The 25,557-nt window shown below is 52.0% G+C and overlaps 4 protein-coding genes across 6 annotated transcripts; 3 read left to right on the top strand and 1 right to left on the bottom strand.

The window, feature by feature from the left end:
• Positions 1-191: 191 nt before the first annotated feature.
• shisa3 (shisa family member 3) lies at positions 192-2,972 on the bottom strand. Its single transcript, XM_029165559.3, has 2 exons — positions 2,337-2,972; positions 192-1,176 (listed from the first exon to the last, which is right to left on the bottom strand). The coding sequence occupies exons 1-2, from the start codon at positions 2,605-2,607 to the stop codon at positions 620-622; spliced, it is 828 nt and encodes a 275-aa protein (XP_029021392.1). The 5' UTR covers positions 2,608-2,972; the 3' UTR covers positions 192-619.
• Positions 2,973-3,128: 156 nt separating this feature from the next.
• Positions 3,129-9,797, top strand: LOC114864646 (BEN domain-containing protein 4). Of its 3 annotated transcripts, XM_029165558.3 has the most exons (6): positions 3,129-5,057; positions 6,772-7,290; positions 7,685-7,776; positions 7,865-7,891; positions 7,978-8,218; positions 8,307-9,797. In XM_029165558.3, exons 1-6 carry the CDS (start codon positions 4,571-4,573, stop codon positions 8,540-8,542), a joined length of 1,602 nt encoding a protein of 533 aa, XP_029021391.1. In that variant the 5' UTR covers positions 3,129-4,570; the 3' UTR covers positions 8,543-9,797. The 3 variants fall into 3 exon arrangements, with proteins under 3 accessions (XP_029021391.1, XP_040928517.1, XP_055368412.1); XM_041072583.2 differs by lacking the exon at positions 7,865-7,891 and having other exon boundaries at positions 7,951-8,218; XM_055512437.1 differs by lacking the exon at positions 7,865-7,891 and having other exon boundaries at positions 6,772-7,776; positions 7,946-8,218.
• Positions 9,798-10,309: 512 nt separating this feature from the next.
• LOC114864642 (rab11 family-interacting protein 1) lies at positions 10,310-19,282 on the top strand. The gene is made up of 6 exons (XM_029165548.3): positions 10,310-11,211; positions 12,708-13,234; positions 13,429-14,008; positions 14,506-16,740; positions 17,343-17,478; positions 18,359-19,282. The coding sequence occupies exons 1-6, from the start codon at positions 10,751-10,753 to the stop codon at positions 18,617-18,619; spliced, it is 4,200 nt and encodes a 1,399-aa protein (XP_029021381.1). The 5' UTR covers positions 10,310-10,750; the 3' UTR covers positions 18,620-19,282.
• Positions 19,283-20,074: 792 nt separating this feature from the next.
• Positions 20,075-25,498, top strand: sfxn5b (sideroflexin 5b). Its single transcript, XM_029165944.3, has 14 exons — positions 20,075-20,401; positions 22,267-22,335; positions 22,448-22,525; positions 22,617-22,643; positions 22,750-22,804; positions 22,898-22,923; positions 23,056-23,109; positions 23,350-23,406; positions 23,517-23,582; positions 23,719-23,809; positions 23,923-24,038; positions 24,105-24,190; positions 24,288-24,405; positions 24,605-25,498. Exons 1-14 carry the CDS (start codon positions 20,345-20,347, stop codon positions 24,680-24,682), a joined length of 978 nt encoding a protein of 325 aa, XP_029021777.1. The 5' UTR covers positions 20,075-20,344; the 3' UTR covers positions 24,683-25,498.
• The last annotated feature ends 59 nt before the right edge of the window (positions 25,499-25,557 follow it).

The following is a 25,557-nucleotide window of genomic DNA, read 5'->3' as shown; positions in this document are numbered from 1 at the left end:
CGAGTTGTTTTTAACACTGTGACCACGCCATGCTCGTTGAGCACTGACAATGACTGATCTCAGCGCCGCATTCCTGCTGTGAAGCCGGGCGCACGGGTGAGCGGCAGGTAGAGGCCGCGCAGGCAGCACGACTCTGCGTCTCAGCCTCCGTGACCCCCGCGCCGCTTTAAATGTCATTCAGCAGACTTCCCTTTAAGGTTTATCAGTGTGAGACACTTTATTTACTGTAAATCACAATCATTATGACAACCCTGTTCTGAGCATAAAACCTGCACATCATCTAAAAAAGTTTTTTTTAATTTTTTTTTTTTTAAATAAAACGTCCTTGTGTATCAGGTCCTCCCCTCCGTCCGGGCTCCATTCGATTGTCAAGAAACGATGCTTTCCTGGATTTAAATATCTATTTTTCTAATAATGTCACAACTGCCAAAACCAGCATGTATAAAAAAATAAAAATGTACAATCGAAGTTCTGTTTACAATTTTTCCTAAAAGTGCACAGGGTGTGACAGCTCTGCTGAACTCCGCTGAGCTGCAGAGGACCTTCTCCTCCACAGCAGCTTTATCCGTCCTCGTGCCTAAAAATGCAGCATCTCCCCCGTCACTCCGGCCGCTTCCTGTCAGCTCTGCCCAAAGTCAGCGAAGCCCTTGGTCGCCGCGAAGGCGTCGGGCTGCAGGGGGAAGAAGTACTGCTGCGGCAGCAGGAACCCGGCGCTCTGCGAGGGCATGGGGGGCTGGTGGAGCTGCAGCTGGGTGTGGGTGTGGGTGTGGGGCAGCGGGTGCTGCTGCTGCAGGCCTCCCGGCAGAGGGGGGGACGTGTAGGGGGGCGGCGAGGGCAGAGTCTGGGGCGTCTGGGTGGGGGCGGAGGCCGACACCAGGCAGCCGTGGCCCTGACCCCCCAGGGAGAAGCGCCGCACGGAGCTGCTCCCGCCGGCCGAGCTGGAGCTGGTGGTGGCGGTGCTGGACTGGCGCGACGGCGCGCGGAGGCTCGGCGGCGCCGGGGTGAGGATCATGGGGATGGTCTCGCCCTGGCAGCTGCGCAGGGACAGGCGGATGGGCTGCTGCGCCGGCTGCTTGGGCCGCAGGCAGGTGCAGCAGTACACGGCGACCAGGGAGCCGACCACCACGAAGGCCACGAAGATGCTCCCGACCATGAGGAAGGGCACGTAAACAGGCTCTAGGGGCAGAAACACAGGCAGTGTGAGGAGGGAGATTAAACAGCTACTAGTCAATTTAGCCTTTGTAAATATTTGACCAGATAAGGATTAAATCTGTTTAGACACCAGGAGACTTCACAGCTGCAGACAAATGAATTGGTTAATATTTGTATAGTGGTTAAGTTAAGTGTTGCCGCCTTGGGCTCAATCAACGCCTTCCTATTCTGCTAAGTACTGTAGACACCGAACACTAATTAATCAGCCAAAGTCTCCTAAATCCTTCAAAGTATCACCAGCACAAGCCAACAGCCACGCATTCCAGCTAAAAACACAGGCGTCTCCGGTTTCGCCTCGCGGATCCTTTCTGCGCCGTGGGAGGAAATTAACAAATGTTTATTTATTTTCACGGGAACAAATTGGGAAATTGTGCGCGCAAAGTCGGCGCGGCCGAAGCCCCCACGGCTCATCCGTTCAGGAAATTTAAAGAAAACCGATGGAGGCCGCGGGTCAAAGTGAGCGCTTGTTGAGAAAGCGGTCGACCGGCGGCGAGTTAATGGGACGCGCAGTCTGTGGAGGTTTAAAGAGGCCGTGGAGAGTGATCTGTGTGATGAGGCGGTGATTCCTGGGCCCAAAGCGAAGGCGCTTTATGTTAGAAAGTATAATGAGGCTGATTGTGCGAGGACGGATCTGTGCATTGTGATGCAGCAGGACTTGGTTTCGTTTGTTGAGTGAGCGATGGCTTTCGTCATCAGAAGCTCCTCTGGTTCCTTTTTGCGCTGATAACCATCGTCACGGAGTCCAGGTCAAACCGAGCCACATGAGCCGAGATAAAAGCAGGTGCTGGAAACCAGACCCTGAATCTTAATGCTGGTACTGAAAGCGCATCTCAAAGTTCTTTTCCAACACATTTGCATAAGAACCGTTGTATTTGATAACGTTTGCACTGGGAAGTTAAACACTCATTAACGGGAAGGTGTTGAAAAGCGCATTTCTCTCTTTTTTGCATGGTGTTGTTTCACGGGTGACCTCTGACCTCTGAATAGACGACCTCTCTAGGCGTTCAATTAGACAGAACGTGCCATTAATGTGACCCAATCTGTGGACTTTGTCGCGCGTGCCCATCGCTGGACTCAACAGAACCGAACCGAACCGAACCGAACTGAACACCGTCCCAACTTACGCGGCGCGAACTCCGTGTTGTCCACCTCCCGGTCGTTGGTGCAGCCGCCCTGGTCCAGACGCGCGTCCGCCGCCGCGCAGCAGTAGCGCAGCGCGCACGAGCCGCAGCACACGGTGGCGTCCGTGGTGTCAAAGTCCTCCGGGCACTGGAAGCCCTCGTGGTAATTCCCTTTCGCGTCCAGCCAGCCGTGGCAGTACTCCCCCCGGGCGTCCGAGATCCGCAGATTCCAGGTCAGATATCCCAGCAGCAGGCAGTGGAGCAGACGCAGCATCCCGGCGAGCGGCGGGGCTCCACGCGCCCCCGCGTCCTGTGGGCGTCGGGTCCCGACCACCGAGTGTGCCCGTGCGGCTCACGCGCGTCTCATGGGCCGTCACTTGTTAACGCGAAACTCGGCGCGAGGTGAAATTAAGTCACCGTCATTTTTGCCACAGTCCGAATCGCGTTCGGCCAAAAGTTGCCAAAGTGAAAATGGAGAAAATTCCTAATTGAATCTTCTCGCGCTGAGTCTGAGCCGCGGCTTTAAACGTCATTAATGAACCTTCTCCGCGTCCAAAGCGCCAGCGAGCAGCGCTCCTCTCCCGTTCACGTCTCACCGACGCGCTCAGGTTTGTTGTTGTCTGAAGTTGTGCGGCCGCCAGACTGGAGACGCGCTGCTTTTGTGGGTCCGGGCGGGGTACGCGCGCACGTAGCACATGGTAACCAGGCGTGCGCGTTCACGTAGCACCTCGGTCGACGGGATGCAGCAAAGCTAGACTTTCGTACAACCGTGAAGGTGGACACGGGTTAAACAGGAGACAGACTCTGAGGGTCGCACCGTGACGGTTTTATATGATCAACTAACAAAAGCAGCATGACAACAGCCCAAATAACACTCATCACATTGAATTATCTGCTGAAATCCGATTCCACATATGTCACTAAGTAGATACCAGTCAAAAGCACTGACATCATTCTGCACTTCTGTCATCTCAACGTCTTTTACTTTAACTCTACATTTATCTTCTAGCTCTAGTTTCTGGTATAAATTGGATCCACATTGATGTGGTTTGGCTGCTGTAACAGAAAGCTGTAGGAGAAATGACGAAGCAAGTCTAAAAACACGAAGCACAATGAAACAGAAGCAAATCTAAAGCAACAGGCTCCTCATAGTTTTTATTTTTTTTAATTTGTCAACTGAAAAGTTGAAAAGAAGGAACTAAACTAACTGTCATCAATATGAGTCAACATGAGAAATGAACCATTTACCAAAAGAAATGTGAGAAATATCTGCTTTAGTGGAAGCATCGTAAATTAGGAGTATAAATCAAAGAGTACAAAGTCCACAGTAACTTGGTTACTTCCCTTTTGACTCGCTGCCATGTTCAGGTTGGCAGAATATTGACCAGACACTTTGAAGCGTTTTCATGAGCAGCAGAAGAAGCTGCGAGCGAGTGAAGTGGACAGAAAACATGTGGCAGGTATTTTCCACGCGTCCTGCCTGTTTACTGTAGATGCAGCGCCCCCACGTGGCGCCGCGAACTTTGAGGCCTCAGAGGATAAAGTAAGTTATGACTGAAATTCAAAACATTTGTCGACGTTGACATTATTTTATTTAGGCGTATATGATATTTAGACCTTTAGTGTCTCAGTCAATAATATTGATATATTTGAAGTTTAAAAATCGGGTTTTGTTGTAGATGCTTGTTTATCCTTTAAGTATTTGTTTTTAAAATCCTATTTTAAAAATGTTAATGTTTTTTAATTCCATCTATTTAATAAATTTTAATACATTAAAGTAAATTAAACATGAGCAACACTGAAGCCTCGGTAATGTTTGGGTCCGGGGAGCTTCTCTTTTCTTTACTCTCTGTCCTCTCTGGATTCTCTGGGCTCAGTAGCAAAATGGCCTCTGTCTTTCATTCCAACGATCTCGTTGAGCCCTTTTTTTCATTTCCAGATTTATTGGTTATGGCGCCCCGTTGTTCTCGGCGTGGACGTGGGCTACAAAGGAGGCAGGCGGCGGCGCAAGTCCCGCCTGCGCTTCCCTCCGGAGGCGTCTCGGCGTCGCTGCTTCCGACTGGGGATTGGAGCGGAGGCTTGTCAGTAAGTGGGCCCACCCTCCGCCGTGTGCGTGAGGGGAACCGAGCCAGACGGCGACGGACCGGATCTCCCCGCTCGTCAGCTGCCCGTCACACACGCACGCGCCACAGCAGCGACCCGCAGCCGTGCGCCGCGCTGTTGACGCCCGGCGGGGGATGGAGGGAGCGACGCAGCCCGCGGACGAGGGGCCGCGCGCGCCCAAGACGTGCCGACAACAACGGGGTCCGTACAGCACGCTGAAAACCTTCCAGAGCAGGCGCTCGGCGAGCAAGTCGCGCTTTGACAGGTCGTCGTCGGCGGCGGCGGCGGCCGAGGCGCCTCCGCTCGGCGACGGGCACCACTTCACCTTCCACCCGGAGCAGCCTCACCGCTTCCAGCCGCACGGCCACCAGCATCAGCATCAGCAGCAGCAGCGCGTGCAGCAGCTCCACCAGAGCAGCGTGGCCATCAGCAGCAGCAGCCAGCAGCATCAGCATCAGCAGCAGCAGCAGCGGTTCCCCTGTGAGAGCAGGCCCAGCAGCGGGGCTCCGACGTCCACCTCGGCGGCGGCGGCGGCGGGTCTGAGCTCCCAGCAGCGGCAGCGGCGCGGCGGCGGAGCGGAGTCCAGGTTCTCCCCAGACTGCAGCTACGGCATCAGCTCAGGTGGGTGCAAAAGTTAGGAGCAGGCGAGCGGCTCCCAGAGTCCGCTCCATCAGTTCCTGGTTGTGTGTCCCATCAACAACAAGGCAGAGTCTGTGAACTTGGGCCTGTTTCATCTTTTGTTTATGTGTTTCCTGCATAAACGTTTCTGTCCCCATTTCCAATTCTTTCCACGGCACATGATTGATTTGCTTCTGTTATGAACGAGAGGCTTCTTGATTGAATCTCCAGTATTCATGTGCTAAACATTACTGTGTGTGTGTGTGTGTGTTTACTAGTGCGTATCCACTGATGTGTGTGTGTGTGAGACGGATCCTCACACTCTCCTGTTGAAACACATTGTTCCCAGTCTCTCCCTCCTCAGCTGCTGTTCATTAGACGCCTGTTCAGGCTCGGGAGAGAAATGTGTTTCCCGTGTGGGGGGTGGGTCCACGGGAACCAACATTAACACGGAGGCAATGAATCTAATCTGGCACTTATGAAATTAAACATTAGACATCTTATCCTCTAATCAGTTATGAATCTCCTCGTGGCTGCAGCTCAATTTGCTGCTGCTTAATGTTGCTTCTCAGATAAACCGTCGGGTCTGAGCTCCGGCTCGAGACGTTCATTAACTCACCTGAGATTTGGAAATGTAACAATAACAGCCCGATTCCTCCGTCGTGTTTGTGCCGAAGCCAGATTTAATTGTTTGCGTCTGCTCTCGCGCGCGCGCACTTGACGGCACGCAACACTATATTTCCCCGTTCTCTCCACCAGGAGAGGCCTCGCTTCCCCACTGATAATGACACATCAAAGTGCTTTTATCTGCACGATGGGAGAAACTTAATGTCCCTCTCGTGCCTGACGGGGGGGGGGGGGGTCAGCCTTGATGTCCTTCTCATGAAGCACCAGAGACACAGGGACTCAGCAATCAGTTCAGCACACAATAACACAAATTGCATTGAAAAGCTTTTCCCAAAGAGTTGTGATTAAAATAAATGGGGCTCATAAATTTGCCTCTGCAGAGCGTGTTGTTTTTAATGAAATTTTATGAGGCTCTCCGCTCGCACTGCCACAGAACTGGTGAGGGAGGAAGGGGGGAGGAAGGGGGAGGGGGCGAGGGCGAATGATATCGGATACATCTCGGCGGGTAAACAGAGACAGCACGCATATTAATAAATGCGACACATCTGCGCCGGGCTGATAGACACGTTTGAGCGCGCGGCGACGCAGCGGCGGTCGCCCGCGACTCATTTTGCCGCTTGTTTGCGCCGACTCCTCATCATTAACGCGGCGGTGTGCGCGAGATCGCCTCGCCGAGACGCGCCCGGCCCGCGGCTCGGGCCCCGAGTTCGGTCACAGCAGAAGCTGCAACTTTACAGTTTATTGACATATGAATAAATCAGCATAATCACGCTGACATTTCTATAAACAGGGACGGCTCGTGCACGCCGCCGGAATGGAAAGCTGCGCCACAACGAGAAGGGGCCGGCAGAGAATAGGGACGCGGCCAGGCATGAAACAGCATCCGCACAAAGAGGCCTCATTGAGCACGAGACACACGAGGCACATATTCATGTATTCTCCTGCATTTGTCAGCTTCAGTTCAGGCAGATTCACGAGTTTAAAGGCAGATAATTGATGCGTTTCCGCTGGAGTCTGTGGCCGACAGCTCTGCAGCAGACTCCTGTGGTTAACGTCCATCACTGTCGCCCGTGACCTCTCCTTTCTCCAGAGAACCGCCTCATCCTGGACGCCTTCGCCCAGCAGTGCAGCCGAGTCCTCAGCCTCCTCAACAACGGCCGCCTCCTGGAGCCCCCGTCCTCCGGCATCAAGCTGGAGGAGGAGCCGGAGGAGGCCGACGGGGTCCACTGCACCTCCCTGGGGAGGTCCCGACACGAGGAGAGCTCCTCCACCACCGACCCGGACGAGGAGGCCCAGCAGAGCCATCAGAACCACCAGCAGACCTCCGCCGTGCTCCGCATCTTCACCGACTCGCTACAGACCTACCTCCTCTCGGCGCCGCGGCGGCACCGCGACGACGACGCGTGCGCGGCGGCCGAGCCCGGCTCGGGCCTGGGCGGCTGGGGCTCGCCCGCCCCCTCCGAGTCCTACGGCCACCCGTCGTCCACGCTGCCCGAGGAGGACGAGGAGGAGGAGAGCTGCTGCCCGCGCTGCCTGGAGCTGGAGCAGGAGGTGCTGTCGCTGCAGCAGGAGAACGAGGAGCTGCGCAACAAGCTGGAGAACGTGCCAGGTGCAGTAGAGAAGCAGCTCATTACAAATCAAGCTTCTTTATCCTTAAAAAACCCAAAGATAAAAAAGAAAGAAAAAAAGAGAAAAAAAGGAAGAAAAAAAAAAGAAAACAAAAACAAAATAAACCCAAAGATAAAAAAAAGAAAGAAAAAAAGAGAAAAAAAAGGAAGAAAAAAAAGGAAAACAAAAACAAAAAAAAACCCAAAGATAAAAAAGAAAGAAAAAAAGAAAACAAAAACAAAAAAACCCAAAGATAAAAAAGAAAGAAAAAAAGGAAGAAAAAAAAAGAAAACAAAAACAAAAAAAACCCCAAAGATACAGATGCATCACCTCTTCTCACGCTGCGTTGTGGGGGTTTTGTGTCGCCGACCACCTCCTCTTGTGTTTTCACACAGTCCCCTGTCAGAATGTCCTGGACTACTTCAAGACTGTGCTGGAGGTCCACAACCAGCTGGTTCAGCCGATGCCCGAGGAGCAGCTGACGGAGGTGAGGAGGCGCCTTCCTGCGCTTAAGTGAAGCTAAGTGTTAGCAGCAGCATACGCTGAGGTGAAATGACACAACTCTGTCTCTGCAGGAAGAAGAGCGACAAACAGTCTTTGAGGTTTGTGCCTTTTATTCTTATTATTCAACATGCATTCCGTTAAACCCATTCAAGTAAAGGAGGACCGCGGTGATGACGTCCTGCAGGGCAGCAAGCAGCTCCTGGAGAACTACCCCCTCTTCATCAGCAACAAGCAGTGGGACGAGGCCGTCAACTCGTCCAAGAAGGACGGCCGGCGGCTGCTGCGCTACCTGATCCGCTACGTCTTCACCACGGACGAGCTGAAGTTCTCTTGCGGCCTGGGCAAGAGGAAGCGCTCGGTGCACTCGGGCGAGCCGGGCCTGGAGAGGAGGCCGCTCAACCCGCTCAAAGTCAGCTGCCTCCGAGGTACGGCCCGATTGCCTCGCACGCTTCCAGTGCCAGTGATTAAAAACAAAAACAAAAAAAAAAAAAAAACCCGTTTCCTCCCGGCCAGAGTTCATCCGGATGCACTGCGCCTCCAACCCCGACTGGTGGATGCCGTCGGAGGAGCAGATCAACAAGGTGTTCAGCGACGCGGTGGGCCACGCCCGGCAGGGCCGCGCCGTGGGCACCTTCCTGGGCGGCAGCGGCAGCGGCAGCAGCAGCAGCAGCCTCTACGCCGACGGCTTCGACGCGCACCTGTCGCAGGACGACCTCTACCTGAAGGGCTGCCACAGCCAGTCGGACTGAGGGGGGCCAAACGTGGCCCAGACCAGCTGGTCCCGTCGCGCTCCGCGGGCGAAACATTCCAGACGATTATCACAGAAAACAACCGCGATCCTCCTTTTCCTATGGTTTTGTAGGTTTCTGCCATTTTTATAGCCGACGTTTGCTTTGGTCACACTCTGACTCTGAGGCGTGATTTAAATTGGACCCACCCGGTCTTCCATCAGCTGCTTCTTCTATGGTTTCGTGGTTTTACCAGTTCGGCCTCTAATGATGGGATTTATGTTAAATCAGCTTTCTTTTTTTAACGGAGCCGCGGATGAAACCAGTTTGTATTGTTTCCCCCACGTCACAGGCTTAAAGCCTCACTTATCAGCGCACCAGTCACAAAGTAGCTTTCACTGTTTTTCGTGAAGTCTCCGTTCCGTTGACGTCGAGTCTTTCATCCACACGTCTGTCGTGTCAGGGTTTATTTCCTAACAAGTGCTTTTACAGAGAGTCTTTCCACTGAGCACGAGTGCAGCTTTCCAGGGTCTGACGGGCGACGTGTGTTCTCCTCATGTATTTTTCAGGATATGCAATGCAAACAAAGCGTTAAATCAGGCCCACGCCTTCACATAATCACATTTGAATGAAATGATTTTAAACATCCTGAGACAAAAATGCTTGTGAGGACCGAAGCGCTCAGTCAGACTTTGTCAGTACATTGTGCAGTGCTCTGGTTTAAGGCAGCTGCCATGTTAGAGCCTTAAGCTGAAGGGTGTAAAATGCCTGATCCTCGATCAGGTCAGAAAATAACCACTCACCACTAGTCGTCTGTTGAGCCACGGGGACAATAATCAGCGTTTCATTTTTTCTGAAGCTCCTTTTTGCACTTTTAGCCTCGGGCCGAGTCCTCGGGCAGAACTCATCCATTTTAAAGTTTGGATTTTTTCCAATTAGGCACTCGATGACTTCACTTCACGACACTGTTTTCTACATTTGAATGTATCTGATTTCCTGGGTCAGTTTTCCATGTGGACAGTGCTGTGTAAATGTGTATTATAACGTACAGTTAACGTGTGCGGTGTCTCTCTTTAAGAAGCCAAGTAGAAAAGTGCCGCAGAAACCTTAAAACAGTTGGATTCTGTCGTTGTGTTGCTGTTCTGAATGTTCTTTGTATTTACTCCTTTACCCTCAAAGTGGCTGTTCTCAACACTGTGAAGCATCCGATTTTTACTAATCGAAGCGGTTCGGTTGGTTTTTTATTTATGATAAATAAATCAAGCACTTACACTGATGGGCTGCGGCCGTTTGTGTCTTTACTTCTCCACTCCAGCACCTCCACCTGGAGGAGTTCAGAGGTTACACTATCAGCTGACGTTACCGTTCTGCTCCTTCTGGAGGCGTCCGCTAGATGGCGCCACAGGTGAATGAATGACAGTAAACGCCGTTTCCCAGTTAACGTCAATTAGTGATTTACTGTGACTGTAAGTTATTTCTCAGACCTGGGGCTGCGGGTGATACAGAAAAAAACCTGAACTGAGAATGAATGGAATCTCTACATTTGACTCAAATAGTTTATTGAATTTAATAGCTGCATTTAATTAATGACCCGAATAAATTTGCAGTTGTTGACTTATTATTTGCACTGCAACCATTTAGCCTGACGTTTTATTTTTACCTTTTACTTTTACTGCATGTTACTAAGGCTGCTACAAAGGATTATAAAAGCACGTGCATATCTTACATAAAAAATCAAACAACTTCACAGAACAAGCTTGAACGTGATTTTACGCATGTAACTGAGTTGCGAATCCGTTTCTCCGGTCGAAACAAAGACGCCGAATGCGCGTCTCGTCGTCCAGCGTGAGGGTCGGTGCAGCAGAGCACATCAGCGTGCGCGCGCGCGCGCGTGCGGGGCAGAGGAAGGTCTGGATGGGTGTTTCTCTTTAATTCTGCGGCATCTCCCTCGCCGTATGCGGGCCTGCCGTGGAGGAGGGCGGACCGGGAACACAATGAGCAGATTTCGGACAGTAAACAACGGGTGCGTCACGCACGGAGCGTGGACTTTCACGCGCCGCTCGCTCAGCCAAGTTTGCGTGGATCGCGTCTGAGGATGGCGCCAGGCTCGTCAACTTGAAGCACGGGCCCGGTCCGAGCGCTGACCTCGGGTAAACCCGCGGACTTCGGAGGCATCCTGCAGGGGCGATTTTTGCGCAGCACGGAAACTCTGGCGCAGCGCGAAGGGGGATGATCTCCGGAGCAACCGACCGCACGAGCGACTGGGACCACGCGGGATCATTCAGAAGGAGCCACGGCGTCGGTGCAAACATGATGTCACTGATAGATCTGGACGACGACCAGGGCTGGGTACCCACGCACGTCAATGTCACCGTCCTCCGAGCCAGAGGGCTGCGGACCAAGGGCAAACACGGCAGCCGCTACCTCTACACCATCATCCAGGTGGGGAAGGAGAAGTACACCACCGGGCTGGTGGAGAAGGCGGAGGTGCCCGAGTGGAACGAGGAGTGCTGCTTCGAGCTGCTCCCCGGGATCCTGGAGGACGGCGGCCGGAGCGCGTACCCCCCGGGGAGCGGCGACCTGGTGCTCACGGTCATGCACCGGGTGCTCATCGGGCTGGACGTGTTCCTCGGTCAAACCATCATCCCCCTGGATCACGTATTCCAGCAGGGAACGTGTCCAAGAGACGAGTAGGTTGGGCTTTTTTTCTTAAGCTGCACAACAAACCAGGTCTGAGCAGGTTACAGTATATTACAGCATAGGGCAACTTTAAGGCATGATGCTTCATCCTCCTCACCACATGCAGCTGTTACTATCAGCCACACTGTGCGTGCACATCTGCACCAGTCGTCTGCACAGCGCTGCCTGCTGCACACACAGTTTTGCAGGAGGACACGTGGTGGAAGGAACTGCATTAAAGTCTCATTAATGCACTGACTGATCTCCTGATAGAGCAGCGATTCCCACAATGCACTGCAAAGCAACCAGACCAGATGTAGTTCCCATTGAGGCAGAGGAGCTTCCATCTTTACTTCTACCCACTGTGCACGTTCTTATTATTGGTGAATGCCTATTCTCCAAAAACATAGTAAATATAGTCTTATCCAGCGCTGAGATACAAACTTGCTCTTACTTTGTTATAAATAGCACAGGAATGTGGTGTGTGCCACCGGTGGCCCATTATATGCAGCTCTGAAAACTACAGGGAGGTAGAAAATCAAAACAATGTTGGTCACAGAATTTGGCCAGATTTCCTCTGGTAAACGATGAATGGAGTCGGACTCATGTAGTCGCACAGTAAAACCTTTCTCCGACGCAGAGCTTCTACTGGGACCAGACAAAAAGCCACTGGCTCAGCTGAAGCTCAGCTGGCTGAGCTGCAGAAACACAGTGTTTATGGAAAAGCAGCGAAGGCCTGAAGCCAAGATAGAATTTAAAGGAGGCCGTCGATTGTTTCCTGCAGCAGGTTTTATTCCACCAAAATGCTGTTTGCAGAGGTTTCACTCTGAACCAAGCAAACGTACAAGAAATTGCTTCTGTGCAATGGATATAAATAAATTAGAGAGTGAATGTCTGACAGGTGAGTCTGAGTGCAGCTCAGCTTGCAGTCACTTCCCTAAAAGCCTTGTCAGGAGTTTATTACAAGCTGCTCTGTGTCTCATTTGGCTCCTGTAAAAGGAGATGGGCTGAGTGTTTGCGATTTGGTCTGAGCTGCAGCCGTTTTCCCCAATCGTGCGCCGCGCTCCTCATTTGCTGCGTTTTGAGTCACTGAGGAACTCGGCCTGTGCCACAGGTGATATAACAGGCCTCGCCAGTAGTATGTGAAACATTTCCACCATCCACACACTGAGGCAGCACATCTGGCTTTCATTGTGGCCTCCTCCCTCTCGGCCTCTCAGTAAATTCCTGCTGTTAGCGTTGGCCCTGAAACACTTTCTCCAGTTCAGTCAAGAGCTTCACTGGTTGTCGTTCCGTTCACTGTCCACGCACCAGACCTTTGCATCAGATTGTGATTTCCTGCTCCGGTGCTCGTGAAAGGGATTTTGAAAGCAGCCTCCCAGCAGCTGGTCCAGATTATGTAATGTGTGCTCCGCAGGAGATCAATCTTGTTTTGTCCCAGTCGGCGACTGTGTAACACATGTAGCGTCTCCCTCCGGACTTCAACAGCAGTCTCTTCTTTGTCCAGGTGGTTCAAGTTGAACTCCAAGGCCGGACGCAGGGAGAAGGAGCGCGGCGACCTCCAGGTCACGGTCAAGTTCACGCGCAACAACATGACGGCCAGCATGTTCGACCTCACCGTCAAGGACAAGCCTCGCTCCGCGTTCGGGAAGCTGAAGGACCGCGTCACGGGCCGGAAGCGCGGCGACGTGGAGTCCTCCTCCGCCATCGTGCCGGGCCGCTACGCCGCCCTGGCGGGGCCGGCGGGGCCGGCGTTCGGGCAGGAGGCCGCGGGCGGCGGGGGGGCGCGGGAGGCGGAGGGCGCCGAGGACAAGAGGAGCAAGATGAAGGACTTCTTCAAGGGGCGGCTGCGCAAGTCGTCCGACACCAGGTCCTGCACGTCTCTGGCGTCGGAGAGCAGCATGTCGTCCATGGCCAGCGACAACCCCGTGCCTCCGCCCGCCCTGGACCTGCTGTCGGACCCGCCCAGCTCCCCCATCTACACCAGCAAAGTGAGGGCGGACCCGTATGGGGAGAGCGATTTAGCCAAGAAAGGTCCGCTATCAAGTTGTGTTTTTATCAGGATGTTAGAAATAAAGAAACCCACATTTCGTCCCTGTAGTAAACTCAAGCTAAGAAGTAAAGTTCTGTGTGTACTGCCCCCTAGTGGTCACGTTCATATTATTACACCTTTAATGTAAAAAGACACAATGTCATCTCGCTTTCTTATATTTCTCTCCTCCCTCCAGCTGTGCTCACCAGCCACCACACCACTAACGTCCTCACGCACAAGCGGGCGTTCAGCGACGAGGCCAGCAAGATCACGGCGTTCCCTCGGACGAACCCCGCGGTGGAGTCTCTCAAGGGTCAGACCATGACCCAGTCCAAGTCCTCGCTGTGCATCAACGGCAGCCACGTGTACGACTCCGAGCCGTCGACGCCGAGGAGCTCGGGGGCCCTCCCGTCCAAGCTGGTGCTGCTGGAGAAGTGCTCGCCGCTGTCCCGGTCCCTGCAGAACCTCACCAGGAAGAGCGAGGACAGGGGCCCCTTCGCGGAGCGGTGCTGGTCCACTGACAAGGCAGAGAAGGGGGACGAAGGGGAGGCCCAGGACGAGGCCCGGCCCGAGGAGCGCCCTGTGCAGGCGGCGCCGCCCGTCGTCTCGTCCGCGGCGAGTTCACCGGAGAAAGGGCGGCGGCTGAGGAAGACGCTGTTCTCGGGGGGGAGGAGCGATTCCCTCCCGACCAAGTCGGACCCGAACCCGGCCGCCACGGCGTCGGAGGGGAGGCTCAGAGGCTGGTTCGGCTCCGGGGACTCCCAGAACAGGCCCAGGTGAGTGGTGCCGGGCGAGAGCTGCCGCTGGGTGTTTGCGCTGCTGTGATTCAGTTCAGGCTTTTCTCCATCTGTGTCATCACCTCTCGATCAACGCGCTCCACGTTCGTCGTCTTCCAGTCAAACACGGTATCTTAGATAAGAAATCTCAGACAGCGACTGAGAGGACGCTCACCCACGTTGACCTGTCTCACCCACGTTGACCTGTCTCACCCAGAACAGCCACCGCTGCTGATCCTATACGGCTTCAGTGCATTATTTATGGTTTTGCTTGGTTTCATTTGCAAATGCACTTTGCTGTTTGTTTTTAATTTAATTTCTGTTCCCGTTTCCATGGTTCTGTTCCTGGGCTTGTTTTCTCGCTGCTGATGACGTTAGCGCAGATCGACTGTCCCTCATTGTGGGTTGCCAGCTGATGTTTTGTGTTGATGTTGCCCGTTCGGGAGCCTGGCCCATCGTTGACTAAGAGGACTGTTGTGCCCTATTCTCCTCCACAGGCTGGAAGTTTCTCCTAAGGTAGAAAGCAGCTCAGACGCACCCCCTCCCCTCCCTCCTCGCTCCCCCGTTCCTCCCCAGTGCTCCTCTGCCTCCCCCTCTGCTCATGTCCTACCGGATGATCCCGCCCGACCCCTCACCCCTTCGTCCTCTCCCTCCTCACCCCCCATCTCCCCCTCTAACCCCTTCCTTCCACATATGCAGCACAACCCCTTTTTTGAGGAGCTCATAGCTGAGGAGTCACAGAGGACCCCTCCTCTGGCTCCTTGCTCCTCTCCTGGCTCATCCCCCTTCCACTTCACCACTGTCGCCTCGCAGCCCTGCACATCCGGCCCGAACGCTCCCAGCGTGCCTTCCACGAAGCGGGAGCGCCCCAGGCCTGTAGCTAGGCAGATTTCACTGCCTGCGTTCGAAGCAGCCACACAGAACTCCACGGACCTCCCGGCCCCTCGCTCCATGTCGGAGAGCGCGGGGGAGTGGGAGGAGTCGTTCGACGCCTTCGCCTCCAGCCGACTGAACTCCCCTAAAGGGGGTCTTCACCCCAAACAGCCCAGGACTAGTCTCACTTCATCCCACAGACATAGTCACGGTCCGGCCATCAGCAGCAATCACACAGGGCTGCAGGCGTTCGCCGAGGAGCCTCCGCCGCTGCCCCCGAGGCGGCCGGTTCGAACCCCGGTGAGCGAGCTCTACTCGGACGGCTGGCTGCACAGAGGCCAGGAGCTGGCGGTCCATAAGGAGGCCTACCTCCTGTCGCAGACCGGCGTGGCCTCGCTGCAGCGCGGGCGCGAGGGCGGCGCGTCCCCGGACCCCCCCGCCGGCGCCGAGACCTCGGACCCCGTCGGCGTCCGGGCCCAGGCGGCGACGGGCACGTCGGGGTTCTCCTGCCAGGAGGAGCTCAGGAAGTTCCGCTACGAGCCGCTGCAGGACGATAATGACTGCTGGGGGGGTCTGCTGTTCGAACAGGACCTGTACGGACGCACCTGTAAGGGGAACTATGGGAAACCGAAGGCCACACACCCCCTTTTATCACTGTGCACAGAGGAAACGCCTGGAAACAACGTCGCGTTGAGCAACTCAGGGCTTAAAACTCTACTTGACACCGAGATCTCGGTTACGGAGCTTCTCAACATGTCAAACCCCTCCTCCCTCAACGCAGACGCAAAGGTACCGCAAATTACAAACACCGTAGCAGAGGAGACAGCGGACGAGTTCGACCCCCATGAACCCAACAACAACGTCTCTTTCTCCCTGACGTTAGAGGACCTGAACATGAACGTTAACAATTCAGACTTTAGCTTTATCGACTCTGATGGCTCCTCTCAGTCCGAGGCCGCTGAGGTTCTGAGGGGACCCGCCGGTCCAACATGGCAGCCCCCACAGCTGGTGGTTTACCGCACCGAGACGCCCCCTGAGGAGCTGCTCCCTCTGAAGGACACCTACATACCCGAGACAGACTCTTCCTTCGAAATAACGCCATCGTCCAACAAGCTGTGTAAAGTCTCTCCGGTTTGCCAGGACGGCCCCCGTGAGCCGACCTCCAGGGTCCCAGCGCCACCGTCTCCAATTCAAGCATTCAATTCGTCCACTTTTCCACCCGAATCCAGCGAAGGCCAAGCAGGAAGTGAAGGCGTAGACTTTGATGATAATGGAAACCTAGATGTTCAATCGGAGCCGTTTCCTGTGGTCAGTGCCCGTTTTCGACCCAGAGCAGTGAACCAGCGGAGGGACGCTGAGTTTGACCAGCTGCTGTCGCTGGTTCAGAACATCTCACGGGCCGGTGGCGGACCGTGGTCGCGTCAGAGCGCGACTCCAGCTCCTCCCTCAGGAGCGCTACGCGAGCCGACCGGCTCCGATCTGCAGTCGTCGGGCGACAGCGCGACGGGAAAACGCGGTGAGGTCAGTTTTGAAGACCTCCACGCGAGAGTGGCGCCAAGCTCGAGGGCACCGCGGCAGGCGCCCGGGGCCCCGCCCCCCTCCAACCCCCTCCCCGCTGCCAACGCCCACCTCCACCCCGCCCCCCTCTGCTGCGCCTCCACGCTGCCCTCATGCACGGGGCCCAGTGCTGGAGCCAGCGCCACCCTGGCCGTGGCCCCCTACATCTCCTCCTCCTCCACCACCTCCTCCTCCTCCTCCACCTCCACCTCCACCTCTGACCAGCCCCTGGTCGATGCACGCCACTCACTTTTGCCTGAGGAGACACAGCCAGCTAGCAGCCTGCCCCGTCAGGAGAGCAGGTGAGAACCCTCACACCAGGATGTGACTTCTAGACATTTGTACATAGACACACATGCAGTTTGTTGCATTTCTGTTGCTCCGGTTGCTTCATTCTCTGTTTGTGTCGTTCATCCAAACGCTCTTGGATGACGCCTGCTGCTCCCGTCGCCTTGGCACCGCGTTGCGTTTTTCATCTCACGCTTCAGTTTTTCTTGGCTGCTGTCATTTCGCTGTTTTGCTGACACTGTTCTGCCACCATTCATTCACCTGCCTGAGGAGCAAATGTTAATAGAAACTCCAATATAAAAGTGAAAGATTTGTGAGTAGACGATTTTATCACCATATATTTTCAGAACATTAGACAGTTGTGGCTTTGCAGGATATAAAGAAGGTTAAAATTGCAACCTGTGCAAAAAATTCACTGATAATAATAATAATAACAATAATAATAATAATAATAATAATAAAAATGTCCTATCCAATGGAATGACTGGGAATGTAGATATCCACTGTTCTTCCAGCTCCTACACCATGAGATCTGACAGTGTCTTAGTTATTAAACTGAACTGAGACCACAGGCTGACCGTGTTGAACCGCCGCTGCTGACCTCCTCCCTTTGCAGATCTCACCCAGTGAAGCCTTTAACCTCCAGCCAGTCCGAGAAGAAGGAGGGCCGCTCGGTTCTGGAGAAACTCAAGTCCACCATCCACCCCGGACGCAGCGCTCAGCAGGCGGCGGCGGAACCGGAGAAGACTGTGGTACAGTGAAACACAAAGCAGAGCACGGTGCTGTGGGAACCTTTAAGAACCAGATTATTGGTCACATTTAAACAGGAATCTGATTATTATGTAATCTGATTATTAGCCACATTCTCCTCCTGCTGTGTTTGGACTGTGGACTAAGCAGTTTCCTGTTAGACTGAGGTTACATTCCACGCCAGGAGGAGAAATGCTGAGCTCATGACTCACGTTCATGTGACACAGTTCTCTGGCCCAGATATGAGCTTCCAGGTGCTAAAATGATGCTTCAGTAACTCTTTGGACTGTTTCTGTGACCGAACGCTAGGAAAAAGCTGACGTCTCTGCATCCTCGTGACGTCAACAGTCACCTGAGGAGATGAATGTGTAGAGCTGTGTGTTTGACTACATGTCAGACACCGTCTCTTGGAGGAGGATATTCCTGTAAAATCACAGTTAATCCTCGGCAGGTGTCCTGGAGGAAGGCTCAGGTTGTTAACATGTCACACTGAATAACAGAAGGCCCATTTCTGCCATGTTTCATTTTGTCAGCGTTCATTTTTTTAATTGGTAAAGAACAGACCGGCCTGCGTCGTGGTGGGTACTGGGAATGATCCTCCAGTCTCCATCTGAATCACTGGTTTCATTCTTTCAGATGACAGAGTAAAACATATAATCCCGAGCAACACGAAGGAGCTGTCAGACAGAAGCAGCTGCGTCGTTATTCATGCTTGAAGCGTAGCAACAATGAAATAACTATCGTCTAGTGTCACTGAGGACTGAATTTGACAGACTGAACAATAAATGTGGCAAAAAAGATCTTAATCCTCCTGTACGTCTCAGCCCTATGAATAACTGTCCTCCTCCTCCTCTTCCTCCTCCTCCTCTTCCTCCGCCGCAGGAGGTCGCTGTGGACAACTCGGCCCAGTACCAGCACCTGACCAACATGGAGCTGATCTCCCTGCTGCTGCAGCAGGAGATGGACATGCAGAAGCAGCAGGCGGCCTCCGAGCAGCAGGGGGCGCAGCTGCAGAAATGCGAGGCCGAGCTGAGGAAGGTGAAGTCGCAGGTTCGCGACCTGGAGGACTACATTGATAACCTGCTGCTGCGCATCATGGAGCAGACGCCCACGCTGCTGCAGGTGCGAACCAGGCACAAGTGACGGATCTCCCAGGCCCCCCGCTGATACTGCCCATGATGTAGACACAGTATTACCCAGCATGCATGCCGGTCATCTCAGTTCACTCAAAACGCTGGAGCCAAAATGGAGGCAGAGTATTGTTTTACCTAAGTTTACTAGAATAATTTAGGGTAGTCAGCAGCTGAAACATTTAACCCTTTCAACACAGGTGAGAGAAAGTGGAAGCACATTTCATTTGCTTCTGAGAAACGAAAGTAAAATATGATGTTGACTCATCTAAGGTGTGAACGTGCATGAGCAACATGTTCTTTTCATTAGTTGCAAAATGTTAATTGCACACTTGTTAACTGAGACAAAGGCATATTTTCAAACTGAATTTAGTATATTAATATGAAGTATATTATAAAATGCTGCTTTGCAATGTGAACACTATAAGAACAGATGTTTCTGCATTAACATTGCTGTAAAGATGTTTTCTGTCAATAATTTGTTGCCACTTTCTATAAAATGTGAGGCTCTTCACACTTTGCGCCTGTTACACTACACATTTCTGCTTCGTTACGACTCATTCTGCTGTAGAACTAACTCGGCATCCCAACGGTGAGTCCCAGAAGCCGCTGTAGTGCCCTCCTCGCTGTACATGACCGCAGCACTGTACTCCAATAAAGGTTACGTGCACATGAAGCAAGGTTTCTGCGCCGTCATTGATGGGAGCTCAGTGATGCTGCGGAGGCGAAGCCGTGACGTCACAGTGCATGGCATGAACGTCATGACGCTGGATGGTGGAGCAATGCGCGCGTCTCCCCACTAGGGGGCGACCATTGCATCTGTTTGGGCGGAGACCAGCTCCTTCAGCTTTTACCACGTTTATTTAACATTTATTTATATGTTTGACGTCACAGAATATGTTTTGGTACTAGTTTGATAATTGATGGCTTTTATAGTAAATGGTGATAGCTGGTTCTCACTGTTGACCAGTATTCTCAACCTTGTCGCTTTCTTACAGCATTGAATAAATATGAAAACATTTTATTTATGGTAGGTTTGTAGCTGTTTTTGGAAGGTTTGGTGCATTTCCGGTTTTAGTAACTTACTGACATTTTTCTACCCATCGGGGGCAAAGAACTGAGAATCAAAGCTGCTGGTGTCCTTTATTAGTAAAAGTGATTATTCTCCAGTATGAGAATGCTTCTGACTGTGTTTATTATACGTCACATTTTAGAATTATTGTAACTGATGCAGCAGCAGAAAAGCAACATTTGTGTTTTTAGTATAATTCCAGCTTTTGTGCAAAAGTTTGCAGTATTTGCCTTTGAAAAGTTGGATAACGTGGTTCTCATTGGCTTCCATCTATTTTCTTGTATTTTAGCATATTTCCTGAAGTTCAAGAGGCTTCAACGAATGTCGTGGACATTCAAAAACGTTGAGGTGATTTCACGTGAACCCATCTTCTCCCACGCAGACGTCTCCTCTGCTCCAGCCTCACGTCGGTCCGACGCCTCCGGGCCCATCAGCTGCTGTCTCCCCCAAGATCAATCCGAACGGTTATGCAATCGCTTTCACCTTATCGATTATTTGGGATGTGTAGTCATGCGCGTCAACTTTGCCAGCGTCAGACCCGAGCGCCGGGACTACACGTCCCAGCAGGCGCCGCGGCTCGCCGCTTCGCGAGTTACACGCCGTACTTCGGTCTACTTGAAAACCCGTCCGTGATTCGGTTCATTAATAAATGAAGAGTTCGGTGTCATGGCGGAAGCCGCGGCGTGTCCCGCTTTCCAGCTCGGAAGACCCCGCTACGACCAGGTAAGAGCGCCGCTCCGCCGCGCGCGCGACGGCGCGTTGATGGGGCGTTCGGAAGGCGCTCGGCTGGAAGTCGTCCTCCGCCCTGCTCGGCTCCGGCTGCTGCCACTTTGTAGCGAAACTTCCCTTTGATTGACGACCCGATTCGTTGCGTTGATGGCTTTTTTCAACCGCGGCAACTTTCAGCCGGCGGACGGACGAGCTCGCGCGCGCGCGCGTGCGACTCGATCCGCTTGGAGTTTCGTGTAGTTTCCATGCAGGAAATAATTGTGTCGACAGATTTCGGTGCAGCTTCCGTCAGATTCTATCAGAGCGGTGACATCTGCAGCCGAGATGCTGCAGTTAAAGGCAGCCCTCGGTTATTTCTGCCGCCTGGGTTCGCTTTTACATTTGTTTAGAATTATGTAGATTATTCCAGTTCATATCTCAAACACTGCCCGTTGTTTTGACGGAGACATGGGTTTGCTGTTTAATTATGATAGAGATTTATGGGCTCAAAGCCCATTACTCAGTGTTTTCTCCTTGGTAGATAATGCGTTCCTTCCTCTTAGTAACATCGCGATTTCTAAAGACCGTTGTAACCGAAGCCTTATGAAGCAAAGCAGCTTGAAGGAAATCATTTACCTGCACGGAGCGAAGTGCATCTGTGCTCACACACCTACAGATGAAGTATTATAAATATGAAACAAGCATGAAGCACAAAATAAACAAACAAATTTAGCAAATAAACTGTCGCATAGTGATTAGAGAGGAAAAAATGAAATAAATAAACAAATTTAAATAATAAATGTAGCAGATCTACATGTAACAGACACAAAGAGATGAGAAACTACACAACACGGTGCAAAAACACAAATACCACACAGACACAGAATGATCACAAACAGACACAGGACCAGCAGACATGAGATAAACACAGGCGCCTGTAAATGTCTGGACTCATCCCTTCAGACTGATGGACTGAGGACACACACAGACTGTGTGGTAACAGTCCTCGCCGCGTGTGGATCATCGCTGTGTCACAAGCGTCTTCACGCAGGTGCTGTCATATTTTCAGCTCCTTGCGTCAACGCAGAGGAAACGAGGCCAGTCCTCGAATCAGCATGAATCTCGCCCGCTTCGTCTGCGCTCCGTCTCTGCCAGCCTCGCTGTGTCCTCTCCTGGGAGCCGGCCTCATGCATAATTAAAGGGAGCTCGGCACACGGATCCTCTGCTGCTGCAAAGCAGGGCTGCAGCTCATACGGGCAATGGGGGAGGTGATGGGGGAGGCCGTGGGGGGGCGATGGGGGAGGCCATGGGGGGGGTGATGGGGGAGGCCATAGGGGGGCGATGGGAGAGGCCATGGGGGGGGTGATGGGGGAGGCCATGGGGGAGGCCATGGGGGGCGATGGGGGGGTGATGGGGGGCGATCAAAGCCTCAAAGTTGAGATCGTGAACGTCTTGTCGGGTCCAGTGTTGTGTCGTCCGCCGTGACTCTGACAGAAGCTGCCATGTTTTCATCCATCTGCGTCGCCAGAGACGCTCTGGGCACAAAGAGCTGTGGGGCCTTTTCACAAGGCTGGCGCGCACCCTCGGCTATTGGCATGCAGGACGCGGGGCAGCGCCGAGCCGCACTCACAGGGACCAGCGCCTGTTAGAAACCGGTGCATTTCAAGAGGAGGCAGCTTCAAGAAGCAGTCATTTCAGGAAAACGTTTGTTTGTTGTTTTGCTCAAACTCACTTTAATAAAAGGATGTTATTGTGTAGTTGTTATCACAGCTACGTGTGCTTCTTATTATCACTGTGTTTGTCGCTTCTACATCATTTTCATTATCACCAAACAGTCAGAGCTGCTCTCATCAGTGTTGACTGAGCTACTGTGTTTCTAGGCTTCGTTCCTCGGCCGTCTGAGACACTTCGTCGACATCATTGACCCCAGCACCCTGTTCGTGTCTGAGGTAAAGCTGATACAAACGCCAGAGTAAAAGTATTCGGACGATTGCATATTTTTCTGTTCCTCCAGATGTTTGTTCATCGCTGTGAATCCTAACTCTGTTGCATTGCATTTAGAAAAAGTTGAAAGAATGCATCAAACTCCTGGATGACCACAAACGCGGCAACCTCCCACCTGGAGTGTCTGATCACCAGGTGAGTCTGCGCGTCTGCAGCACAGGGCCGGAGCGCTCACCTGACCAGTGCCTAGGCTAACCGCTAACGCTAACCGCTTTGTGCCGTGCAGCTGTGGGAGGCTCAGAAGATCAAGCAGGTAAGTGGTCCGTGAGTCACGCGTGGTGCGGCGCTGCACCTCCTCCATGCGTCCCAGTCCGGCGCTCCGGGCAGCATGAGGGTGACGCCATGCTCTGTGCACGCAGGCCATCATTCACCCCGACACAGGAGAGAAGATCTTCATGCCATTTCGAATGTCAGGTACGAGCTCAGATGAAGATCTGTGCTGAATGTGCTGGAGTCGGCCCATTGACTCATCGTTTTGACGCTGACAACCGTGTTTCCGCTGCGCAGGTTATGTGCCGTTCGGAACACCGATTGTAAGTCACACATTTTGACCACGGGCGACGCTTGGCTGCGCTCAAATCCATTTGCAGTCGTGTTTGGGGAACGATGAAATGGGACTGAACTTATTTTGTCCAAAAATAAGCTCTTATTCCTGGTTTCATCAGGTCATTGGCCTTCTGCTCCCCAATCAGACTGTGGTGTCTACCATTATATGGCAGGTACTGTAAAAACATGCACATCCAACCATTGCATTAATTGTGCGTTTGGTAAGTAGGATATCTATCTATCTATCTATCTATCTATCTATCTATCTATCTATCTATCTATCTATCTATCTATCTATCTATCTATCTATCTATCTATCTATCTATCTATCTATCTATCTATCTATCTATATAGATATATAGATATATATGAGATATCTTCCCGTATTTTTTTCTTTAACCCTTCGTTTACAGTGGTTGAACCAGAGCCATAATGCCTGTGTGAACTACGCCAACCGCAACGCCACAAAGGTTCGTATCATTCTCCAAACCACATCTAGAAATGATGACATTTATTTAGTTGGTGTTTTCTCCCCGACTGTGTGAAATACTCTTATCAATATCTTTTTGTTTCTCCTCAGCCTACGCCCACATCCAGGTTCCTTCAAGGTTACGTGGGCGCTGTGACCAGCGCTGTCTCCATTGCAGTGAGTGTGCTTCTCTGTCAGTGATGCCAGAATTCAAGCTGCAGAACAACTGTGTTTGACACAGGAAATGAGCCAAAACTTTAATGATTACTGGGCTTTTGTCAGACGTTTTTGTGTTTTTCTCCCTTTTTATTAGGTGGGACTGAACGTGCTGATCCAGAAAGCCAACAGGCTGAGCCCTGCCACCAGAATGATAATACAGAGATTTGTCCCGTTCCCAGCCGTGGGTGGGTCGCTCTTAACGAGGCCTGTGGGCGTTATGTCGCCCTCTGGTGGTTGTCTCTCTGCATCACCACTAACCAATAACGCTCATGCCTTTTTCCTCCCCCTCCGTCACCAGCGAGTGCAAACATCTGCAACGTGGCTCTGATGAGACACAACGAGTTGTCTGAAGGCGTCGACGTGCTGGACGACAACGGGAATGTGGTGGGATCCTCTAAGATCGCAGCGAGACATGTGAGTCTGTGTGTTTTTATGCCCCCTGATCCCTTGGAAGACTCCGCTGAAATGAATGTGCCTCAGGCCATCATGGAGACGGCGTTCACACGCGTGGTCCTGCCCATGCCCATCTTCGTGCTGCCCCCCATCGTCATGTCCTACCTAGAGAGGTAGGAGGCATCCGCATCACTGCAGCTCTAACAATAGCTCCAAAGAGCTCCTGGCTTTTGCTGTGGGATCGCTCACGCTTCCTCTTGGCTCGTGCAGGCTGCGCTTCCTGCGGAGCAACCGCAGACTGCTGCTGCCCATCCACAGCCTCGTGTGCCTCGTCACGTTCGGCCTCTCCCTGCCCGTGGCCATCAGCCTGTTCCCCCAGATGTCCCAGGTACGGTGAGCAGCGCAGTCGTGCACAGCGGCTTTGGCTTTGCTGCTCAGAGCATATGGCAGGAAAATTCACTTACACATGCATCACTTGACAAGTTCAGCCCGTGACGCTAACCTGAATCCAAGCTTTCCAAGGCTTAAAGACAAAGATGTGCAGCTCAAATTTCTAACTTTTACATGCTTTCCTTATTTTTCTGCAGATCGACGTGTCTTGTCTTGAGCCGGAGATTGCCATGGCAACAGAATGCAAAATGGTGACCTACAACAAGGGTTTATGATGAATAGAGGGGTGAGGACTGGGGGGGGGGGGGGCATCTGTACGGTTGGGAATAGACTACTAACGCAGGGTTTCTCGTTTTGTTCATAGTTCTAATGATTCTAGCAAATATTAAATGACGGGTTCTGTAGCGCTGTAAATAAAAAGATGTTTACTGTAAGATTAATTAAGTACTTAGGTTGGTTATATATACAAACAGTGTTTCCCAATAACGTGTGCATATGTAGGTATGCATAGGGTGGAGGTGAAAATCCAAAGTCTGTTAAGGTCCAGACTGTGAACCTGTGTTTACCAGGTTTGTTATTCAGTGAAAACAGCTGGCAGCTGTAGCCACATCTGTGTGACTGAATCTGCCTGGTTCATCACATTTTAGCTCATGCTGCTTTAACATTTTATGGTGGAGACTGAAGAGTGAGGATCACTGTCTGCTCTGTCATCAGGTACCTTTATACCCACGTGATGACAAAGACAGGATGTGGCAGTCTTTGTGACTTTATAGACTTTACCAATAAACAATCAGTCTAATACACTGCAGGTATTTTACCCAAATAATGTGAAACACGTACAGTAGCCAGGTTCTGATCTTTTTAACTTTTCTTACTGAGTCACATAATGTTTATAAACCACTACCTGATTCCTTATAAACTAATTGTTCTGTACATCAATAACTGGATATAGCCTATATATTGTACTATGATTATAAACAGTGTTTTTAATTCTTTGTATAATACTTGCAACTAGTAGATTTGTCAAATGTTTACTTATATAAATTTTGTCTGTTCTATGTAAAATGTATAATAAACACTATCAAAATGTGTTTATCGTTTAAAGGATTTATTTAATAAACATAATCAGCATTCACAGTGATTATAATTT

This window comes from Betta splendens, chromosome 10, assembly GCF_900634795.4.
Source record: "Betta splendens chromosome 10, fBetSpl5.4, whole genome shotgun sequence".
Taxonomy (NCBI): Eukaryota; Metazoa; Chordata; class Actinopteri; order Anabantiformes; family Osphronemidae; genus Betta; species Betta splendens.
The sequence above is the reverse complement of the archived record's forward strand: the minus strand, read 5'-3'. Positions and strand labels throughout refer to the sequence as shown.

Coding starts and splice junctions, on each gene's coding strand:
- shisa3 (XM_029165559.3), bottom strand. CDS start 2,607: ATGCTGCGTCTGCTCCACTGCCTGCTGCTGGGATATCTGACCTGGAAT. Junction 1,177..2,336: donor CAACACGGAGTTCGCGCCGC/GTAAGTTGGGAC, acceptor TTCTGCCCCTAG/AGCCTGTTTACGTGCCCTTC.
- LOC114864646 (XM_055512437.1), top strand. CDS start 4,571: ATGGAGGGAGCGACGCAGCCCGCGGACGAGGGGCCGCGCGCGCCCAAG. Junction 7,777..7,945: donor CCGAGGAGCAGCTGACGGAG/GTGAGGAGGCGC, acceptor AACCCATTCAAG/TAAAGGAGGACCGCGGTGAT. Junction 8,219..8,306: donor CAAAGTCAGCTGCCTCCGAG/GTACGGCCCGAT, acceptor CCTCCCGGCCAG/AGTTCATCCGGATGCACTGC.
- LOC114864642 (XM_029165548.3), top strand. CDS start 10,751: ATGATCTCCGGAGCAACCGACCGCACGAGCGACTGGGACCACGCGGGA. Junction 11,212..12,707: donor GGAACGTGTCCAAGAGACGA/GTAGGTTGGGCT, acceptor TTCTTTGTCCAG/GTGGTTCAAGTTGAACTCCA. Junction 17,479..18,358: donor CGGAACCGGAGAAGACTGTG/GTACAGTGAAAC, acceptor CCTCCGCCGCAG/GAGGTCGCTGTGGACAACTC.
- sfxn5b (XM_029165944.3), top strand. CDS start 20,345: ATGGCGGAAGCCGCGGCGTGTCCCGCTTTCCAGCTCGGAAGACCCCGC. Junction 20,402..22,266: donor GAAGACCCCGCTACGACCAG/GTAAGAGCGCCG, acceptor CTGTGTTTCTAG/GCTTCGTTCCTCGGCCGTCT. Junction 22,526..22,616: donor CTGGAGTGTCTGATCACCAG/GTGAGTCTGCGC, acceptor TGTGCCGTGCAG/CTGTGGGAGGCTCAGAAGAT.